This window comes from Eurypyga helias, unplaced genomic scaffold (genome assembly GCF_000690775.1).
Source record: "Eurypyga helias isolate BGI_N326 unplaced genomic scaffold, ASM69077v1 scaffold28222, whole genome shotgun sequence".
Classification (NCBI taxonomy): Eukaryota; Metazoa; Chordata; class Aves; order Eurypygiformes; family Eurypygidae; genus Eurypyga; species Eurypyga helias.
Window position 1 is genome coordinate 60157 of NW_010236989.1, and position 9277 is coordinate 69433.

At 47.4% G+C, this 9277-nt stretch overlaps 1 protein-coding gene across 1 annotated transcript in view; it reads left to right on the plus strand.

Moving 5' to 3' along the window:
* Positions 1-5344, plus strand: part of IQCH (IQ motif containing H) — a gene marked incomplete at its 5' end in the record, with an annotated part of 64930 nt that extends 59586 nt beyond the window's left edge. The window contains 4 exons of the mRNA XM_010147313.1: positions 271-396; positions 1480-1541; positions 3706-3814; positions 5157-5344. Of these exons, the coding sequence (XP_010145615.1) occupies positions 271-396; positions 1480-1541; positions 3706-3814; positions 5157-5258 (399 nt within the window). The remainder of the gene's footprint in view (positions 1-270; positions 397-1479; positions 1542-3705; positions 3815-5156) is intronic.
* Between the last annotated feature and the right edge of the window lie 3933 nt (positions 5345-9277).

Here is a 9277-nt window from a genome sequence, read left to right on the forward strand (position 1 = left end):
AGCCCCTTCAGGCACTGGAAGGCTGCAATAAGGTCTCCCCGGAGCCTTCTCTTCTCCAGGCTGAACAAGCCCATCTCTCTCAGCCTTTCATCACAGCAGAGGAGCTCCAGCCCTCGGAGCATCTTCGTGGCCTCCACTGGACTCGCTCCAACTGGTCTATATCCTTCCTATCCTATCCTATCCACTGAGAAAAAGCCATTTCAATAGTAAATTGTTGGTTTCTGATAGAAACTGGTATGAAAGTGAAGAATCCTGTCTCGTTTTCTCTAGCCTTCTCCCATGAGCAAGCGGTGTGCAGTTGCAAGCAGCCAGCTGAGGCACTCCAGCCTCTCACTCACCTACTACAACGTTCTCCTCCAGATGTGCAAAGCTCACGGTGTTGGATTCGACCCCCAGGTATGAGCGGGAAAGATAAGGAAATGTGATTTTTCACTCTGCAGGGGTTTTGGATGTAAATTCTAATATGGTGAAGGCACTTAGCAGGCTATGAAGTTAAGCACAGAGGATAGTAGAATGCTCTTTAGAGGGAATGCTGTTCCGGCGGGTTGCTCCGCACAGGCAGGAAGGATTACGGCTGTCAGCCAGGAGCTGTGCTTGGGTTTCGGGCCCCGCTAGCACGGAGTTTTCACGGGAGCACTTGGCTGTCGTATGGGCCTTTCCCACCCTCTGTACTCAGGAGGGAAGAGATGGTGCCAGAGGCCAAGAGGTCGGTGATGATGGAGAACAGAAAGAGGAACAAAGCCCTGAAAACGCAGTCTTTGCTAGAGAGGACATGCTTAAGGCTCATGAACAGAACTGTAAAAGGGTGACAGGTAGAAGCCTTTAGAAGATGTCGCGCAAGACAGAACAGCTCAGAGAGATTTCCAGTCCAGGGCACGGGGCTTAACTGGGAAATGCAGTTTTACCCGCTGTCCCAGAACCCTCCCCAGGGACGGCACCTCTTCACGAGACTCTCACTGCGGGGTGGGAGAACTGCTGCTCAGCACGTCTGAAAATCAAACCGTGAGTTTTGCTGGTGACCAAACGGTCGCCGGTATCAGGCCCGTGCTGAACCACAGCAGGTGGCTGATGGATGTCCGTGTCCCATGTATACCCAAGGTGAAGCACGGACTGGAAAGCCAGGAGAACTTAAACGTACTTTCACTGTTTTTCAATTTACGTGTGAATAAGGCTTTTAGGGTTGACCTGACTCTTGGTAAAAACAAGTGAGTGAGGAGGTTATTTTTAAGGTACCGATGGCCATCACTTACTACTTCTGAACAAAAATCTTTGCTGTTGAATAAACTGCTGTATGTCTTCTGTTGCCTAATGTGCTCTCTGCAGTAAGTTCGAGCAATAACCTACTTTCAAAGAGCAATAATCCATCACAAACAACTCAGAACTAGCCTTTCTTAGACATGTACCTACTCTCTGTGTTTAACAGTTATAATTATCGTGATTTAGGAATAATTAAAGTAACTTTGTCTTTTAATTTAACAGGAGAAACAGGGAACAGTTTTCATCTTGTACGAAGACGAGAAGCGATACAGACTGGGAATGATGTAAGTACACAGGGACTGTTTACCACAGTGAGAAACACAGGGTCTGCAGAGTGACGGCCCAGCGTGTGCCGGCTCGGGGTCCGACCAGTCTCGTGCAGGAAATGAACACACACACCCAAGTTCACTCTACTCTTCAACAGCCTGAGAGTGGCCTTTTGAAAAGTTTTAGGGAGGCTTTTGGTAATAAAAGCACTCGGTAATAAAAAAGGAAAAGTGCAGGAATCTGCTTACATCAAAGCCTGAAGACCTCTGCAATTAGCTTGCCAAGGGCTAGGCTCAGCATCAGCAGCAATCTAGCTGTGAGCACACGGATTAGCACAGGCTTACTTTTACAGGCAACATTATTAAAAACCTAACTGTCCACAGTGCAAAAGAAGGCTGAAGCTTAATGCCTTTTTATATCGTTCTTCACAAAGTGATCAATGGCAGGCAGGCAAGAGCAATCTGATAGTTCAGTAATCAGCTGTAGGAACCTCTCCCAGATAAGAAAGCATGATCTGCACAAACCTGCCACACGCTGACTGAAAACCTCTGCTCAGAGAGGATTTATGTAGAGTTTATTGCTAAAATAGGACGAAGTGAGTGAGGGGCTGAAACGGCCTGTTCTCAGCCAGGTCTGTATTCCTCTGATACTGGAGCTATGTCATTAAGGACCTGGATAAGAAAACGGCTTCCTCGAGTGCTGGATGTGACTGCAAGTCTTGGAGGGCAGGGGTAGAATTCAGAATGATGTTGACAAGTTGAAGAAACAACCTGAAAACCAGAATTATGTCCTGTTGGAACCAGGCGCAGGAATGTGCACTTAGCAGTAGTGAATACGAGCTACCTCTGCAGCCAAGGGCCTGTGCGTTCGTGGCTTACAAACTGCCCACCAGTCACCATGCCATGATCTTATGGGAAAGGCAAACAGTGTAACCTGGGGGACGTCAGAGGTGATCCTTCCATCCTGCTCAGAGGGAGGCAATGAAAACACCGAGTTCTAGGAAGCGTGACTCACAAGGCAAGACCAAAGGGGGCAGGGGGAGGCAGAAGTGCCATCTGCTAACAATATTCAGGCACATGAAAAGCCTCTGCGGGAAGGAAAAATCAGATTTCCATGTCTGTGGGAGTGGGACAAGAAGAAATGAACTTAACGTGGAGCAAGAAAGATTCATGTTTAGTGTAAGAAAAATTCCTGCTAGTAAGGGAAGGGAGGGAGTAATGAGCTTGTTGGGTTGTCACGGACAGTGTTCAGTGACAGGCCAGACGAACCTCTGTCAGGAAGATGTAAGTAGCACCGATCCTGCCCTTGCACAGGGAAGGGGAGACATGAGTCCTAAAGACTCTTTCTAGGGCTCCGATCCTTCCAGCCTGTCCGTGGGGGTGAGGCTGTGAGCAGGACACAGCAGGTCAGGTTTGTGTAAACCTTGGATGCTCCTGTACTGCGCTGCACACACCCGCCGGCCCAGCGTCGGCAGCTTGCAGGACTGAGCTGTGAGCTAAGCCTGAAATAAAACCACCAAGCAAAACCTGTGAAGTGTCTACAGAAGACGGTTAAAAAGTGATTTAGGCTTCTGAAAGTGTGCCGTTAGCTGCCAAACTCTCCTGACAGCCCACTGAGTTATCTGTGAGTTCTCATCCCTCTTCCTACACTGAGATCTACTGTCAGATCCAGTGAGTACATGAGGTAGATCCTGTAAGATCACACGTATTGAGTCTGGATGTACCACTGAGAAACCAAAGCCCCAAAAGCTACAAAACCTAAGAAATGTTGATATTGCTGAAATGTTTCCTTCCTTCTGTCTTTCCCAAGTTGAAGCCTGCTGAAATGTCTCCTTCTGTCTTTCCCAAGTTGAAGCAAACCCCCTTCTGAACTAATCTGGGGGTTTGAAGTGTTCGGCTGTCTCAGTCCCAACTCAACGGTAGCACCTTTCCTGGGAGTAGCCGAAACCTCGCTGCTTACTCTGCTAAGTTGATTAATAAAAATTATTTATTGCACAAATCCTTTCTGTTGACAAGTTAAAATGGAGCCTCATCTTTCATATCTCCCTGAAGATTGCCACCTTGTGAGATTGAAAATACTCATTAAATTCCATCACCAGACAGGCACAAATGAGAGGGCGATTGTTTTTAAGCATGTGAAGGGAATCATTGGTAAACTCATTTGTTTGGATATCATTAACAGAACAATCGGAGAGGATCTCCAGGGGGTCCTCATGACCTTTGCTCGCAATCTCTTCATCATCCATCAAGAAATATCAGCACCTAATATGCAAGGCGAGACCAATTTTAAGGTGAGGTGTTAATTAACTAACGATCCTGGTTAATTTCTGTACAAGGCCTGAAAATACCTCATGCTGTACCATAAACAAGTGCTAAACCACTCCTTTTTTACTGCTAGCGGTATGTATTTTACAGTGTCTAGGTCAATATAGTAAGTCTCCCAACGAACCTGTTAGTTAAATTTGAGTTTGAAACTTGTTCTTTGAAAAGAGACGTACTTTAGCGTGAAATTACTTGCAGTGTAATGCCCGCGGCTTTCCCTTGCAAGAGCTACGGAGCCGTTGGCACTGCCGCCGGCAGCGCTGCCGCAACTGCCCGCTGTATGCCGAAGGGACGCGTCAAGGCAGGAGCCTCGCGTTAGAAACCAAGTCCTCCGTTGGTAACGGCTCCTTGGATTATCAACAGTGGTTTCGTGAAGCAGGCCACCACCCAGTACTTCACCCGCCACTTCACAGCTTTCACCCTGCCACCAGTTTCACCAGCCAGTTGTCTTCCCGGTTTTCTCTGCCTGTTGAAGGTGCCCGCAGCGCCCGTCCCCGGGTGCCAGAGGATGCTCCAGGGTGGCGCGGGGGAGGTGGGACAAAGCACCGGCGCTCGTCACGCTGGGAACATCCCCCCAGGAGCGCCCACCTTTCCTCTGACGCTCCTTTGTGCCGACCTTGCAGCGGGAGGCGACGGGAAAGCAGTAATGGATCTAACCCCGTGGCCTGGCACAAGCACTCGTTCCAGCGCTGCCTTTGATTGCAGAGAATAGCTGAACTTCCCGGGGGAGCTCTTCTGCTAGGCCACCTCACCTTCAACCTTCTAGAGAGCTGCTGAGACCCTGTGTGTTTTGTAGAAAGGTGAAGGGGAGCTCTCTTACAGATTTGTATCTTAAACCAGGTTTCTGTCGGATCCCTTCCAGCCTCACCTCTGACTGTACTTTCCTCTGAGCAGCAGAGGGTGAAAGGGCAGCTTAGAGAAGACATAATTCAGTGTCAACGTGTTACAGAATAAACTGACCCACAAACCCCCTTTTTTCAGTGTGAGGAGTGAAAAGCAACCATTGAAGAAAAATGTGAAGGGGAACTCCTCTTCGTAGTGAGTTAACAACGATCCACATATGGAAAAGAGAACACCTGTTAGTTAATCAGAAGTACAAATTGCAACGGATCGTGTTATTTACCTGAGATTTGTAAATATTTACTAATAATCCCCCCAACTCTGCCCAGAGTAACTAAGTTTGCTGGGTGCATCGTGCCCTGTGTAGCACTGGCTGCCTTCGCAAGGCAAGGACTACCAGCTGCGCGTTTTGGCTGCGAGATTTCATGATAATGCCCATTAAATAACTTGTATTCCTTGAATCTGTTACAGATGGCAATCCAAGATATTGAGGCAGTTCTAGGAATTACAGCAGAAAACGAACTGAAACGGGAAGAAGAGCAACCTTCGAAAGCAGATGCTCTGAAAGAATAGTTAACGGGAAATGTTTCAGTGCCTTATTCTTCATGCTTCTGGAAGCGCTTTCTCATCTGCACGAAGAGGTTTGGTTCTCCTTCTGCGCGGGCACGTGAGGTGGTATCAGCCAAGACGGTGCATTTCCAGGGTTCCTGAGTGCAACCTGTTGCGAAGCAGCGGGTCGTAAGCAATTCCCCCAGTGTTCATGCTGTTGTACCCGAGTACAGTATCTGGCTTTAAAAGCTTATTAACAGAATACACCGAAGGATCACGCTGCTTCCCCACCAAATCAGACGAGGAGCCCATGCACTATGGAGAAGAGTCCTGTCACCCTAAACTCTCCTCCAAACCTACTGTCTTCTGAAATACCGGCTTCCAATGTGAAAGTAGGTCCGGTTCCTCTGCCTGTAAATAATTACACTTCAGTGCCATCTTATCAGTAAGGCCAGTACCCAGATTCCAGTTCAGAACTGATTATCCTCACTGTTACCATTCTATTTCTTTGGTTATCTGCAGCTTTTTGCAGCAGTTGTTTTATGTTCACTTTCAGATTATCACAAATAATAGCAGTGGCACTGGTTCGACGATAGATTCTGAGAGGACTGTGAGAATTACACTTGTACTACAATTCCCAGAACACCATGGCTTGTGCAGGTCTGCCCCCCCGTCAGATCGATTCCGGATTTCAGACACCGCTGACTTTTGTGGTCAGAACTGCCGTGCACTGTTATGTGACAGGACAACAGTTACACCTGTAAAATTATCTTTATCCTTCAAACCTCTAATCTCATCCCAAGAGACAACACATTCTGAATTTCACTGTAGAAGAGTGCTTCCTCCCCACTGGCTGGGCACTGATGTTCCACGCGTGGCCAGCAGCCTTGAGGTTACTTCCCAAGGCAAAGCCAGTTCTTAGGACAAGGAATGCATGTGGCCAAGCAGTCGCAGCGGCTGTGCCCAGTTTCCTGCTGCCCAAGTCTTTGATCGGTTAGCTTCTAACATTATCTTCTGTGAGGGCCTTTTTCTCTTCCACTGCGATCACAGAAGTAATGAGAATGTTTGCATAAATTCTGAACCTTGATAAAAACAAAAGTCAAAAAGAGAACTGTTGGTTGGTTGGTTTTGTTCCTTTCTTACATGCAATCTCAATGTGGTCTTGGGTTTGGATATACCAGAGCCCACACAGGTTGGTCTAACACGAAATGGAGCCAGTGAACGAACTTCTTGGAAGTCTTTATCCTTTATGGTTAGAAATGAAAGGAACAGATATTTTTGGCTGTGTACACAGTACACAGTTGTGCAGCAGTGATCTCACTTGCCAAGAGCATCGTATTATTTCTTCTTCATAAAAGGCAGCTTGTTATTTCTTCCGAAAAGGTATCTGTTCTTTGTTGTGCTCTGAGGCGCTGCAGAACAGGATGTTGTCCTGACTTCTCCCTTGCTGCGTTTGGAATGCGCTCCCTCCTGGTTTACTGCCAAGCAGCTCTCTGTAGATTTCTCACCTGGCTTCACATCCAAGCTACAGAATGTCCCAGTTTGGTCAGCAGAAGCAGTATCCTGGGGGAGGAGGCACAGGAGAGCGTGGCAGCATCAGCCTGGGAGTCAGCTAGTTCCTTAAGGGTTAAGGACAATTGAGCCTTGATCCCAGCCAGAACAACATAAGGTCTGAGAGGCTCATTAGTTCACTGGCACTTAATAGACTGCAGTGTCCTAGGAGCACATGAAACCTGCACTTCCTTATGTCTTTGTTCTCTTCTGACAAAAGAAAACTGTACCTGTTTTTGCAGGGAACAAGTGATCTGAAAGTTCCCGTGGTGAGAGAGATTTCTCAGTATGTGCTAAGTGTGAAATGTATTTTGAGGAAAAAAAGTTTTTAATTACTATTAACACTTCAGAGCGTTGAGCCGACAGAAGGATTGAAACTGCTTTACAGTCTCTCACAGTCAACTCCCATGCTGCTGGTGCCAAAAAGGGGGTGTTTTTAGCAATACAGCAGACACAAAATGAAACGCAAGTCTGAAATGGAGTCATGGTTCTCCTGCTCACACCCGGGATTATTTATTCAAACTCACTGAAGGAACAATGGGAACTGCAGCGTGAGTATAGAGTTGCTGACCTGTAGTTTGAATTTCAGAGCATGGTTTAGACTGGGAAGAAAACAGAGCAAGTGGGAATGGAACAATAAAAGGTGGCCCAGCGCGGCTGCTCATCCCCACTTGCCAAAGAACTCCGCAGCTAAGAGCAGCAAGAGCCCAGGCTCCTTCCCCCGCAGCCAGGTCTGGCGGCATGCTTGCCCAAGTAGGTGAGGGGCGTCACCCGCGGAAGAGGCAGAGAATTAAAATAAAGGGTTCGTGCTTCTGATGGGCCAGAGTTGCACGTGGAGACGTGCATTCAGCCGGCAGCACTGCGTGCATCTTGGTTTTGCAGGACCTGATCCTGTCTGCAGGACGCGTGCGACCCGCTTCAGGTCACGCTCCTGAGAGAACGTTACCGGGAGTTCACGCTGGGAAGTGGGTCTCCCTTTCTGGATAGCCAGGAGAGCTTCGACAGGTTCAGCCTTGCAGAAAGCAGAAAGGGCACTCAGCCCAAGTTGCCACGTGCAGAATGGCAACTCTGAGCACTCAGCAGAAGAGCAGTCCGCGGGCACAACCGCCCCCAGGTGCCTTCTGAAATAAAGTATTTGCCCCACGCCCCCCCAAAAGATTGCTGACGGCTCATTCAAAGCCACAGGTCAGGAGAATCTGCCACTGTCAATCTGGGATAAGGTAACAAATCCCTGGAATTTTAAGACTAGGGCAGGCCCCAGCATTTTACAGTGACTACATCGCTTCCCACTTAACAAATCACCGATCGCAGACGGGAGGCACTCGCTCTTGCAGTACACAGGTCCTCTGCATTTCATCTCAGAGTACAGGTTCTGTTACATCACTTGGGCACTAAAGATGAGGGGTTACAATCACTGACAATGAATAGAATTTAATACATCATCTGGACTGAAGAAGGGTTAGCATGGGTTTTGGCTGCATCACAAAGATGTGCATCCCAGGAGGCTGTTTTGATGTAACAAGGATCAGGCTGTACAGAATCCAATCAACAGGGGTGAACCGTGCAACCAAGCATTATTGACGGAAGGCATTTGGAAGGATACTTCCAGACCCATCGTTAGGTCATGATTCTTGCATGCTTTTGGAGTACGCGGTGTTTTGCTATGCATCTGCAAATGCTGCTCCATCTCTGTGTACCTACGTCCTCTGAACCCATGAAAGGTTACGCTGCCACAGGCTGAAAAACGTTTCTCCTCTTCTTGCCCTTTTAACAGTAAGAGCAACACGTGAAGTGTTGCGACAAGTGCGAAATATCTTGAGATAAATACTATGAAAATCAAAGTAATGGTCGTGTGTCCACTTTATGGGCACTGTACGCTTACTTTTGACCGTGGAGCGTAGTGCAGAGTATGACGTTAAGGTGTAGTACGTCACCATAGTGAGCCACAGTGCCCGATGCCAACTTTATCCTGTCAGTGTTGCCACTGATAAAGAAAGATACTAAAGGTAACTATAGGCTCTGCTAATTATAGGAAGGTGAACTTGAGTGAAATTTGTTACTGACGATGATTAATAATTACTGGTTCTACACACTGTGGTACATTACCGTAAATAAACAGGGTACATTGTTGGGTAGCAATTGATTAATTAGCACGTTCATACTACACAGCTCAGTGGTTTAGGATTGCTGCATTTGAGGTATTGCTCACAGTTATTAAAAGGAAAAAATCTATTCCTATTTCTCAGTTTATTGCCCTGCAGTCTTTTCTTTCTCAAGTAGAATGTTCAGTGGTTCAAAACCTCAGCTTTTATTTAGAAAAATCGTATTGTGGGCTACCTTTAAAATATTTCCCTTCAACTAACACTTTCAAATAACTATTTTAACCTGACGCCGCTGCCCACTTCCCCCGACGAAGTCACAGTCCGTACAATTAACGGGAGCGCAGGTTCACGCGCTGGGTGCTGCAGCGGGTAGACGTGCCAGCCCCGCAC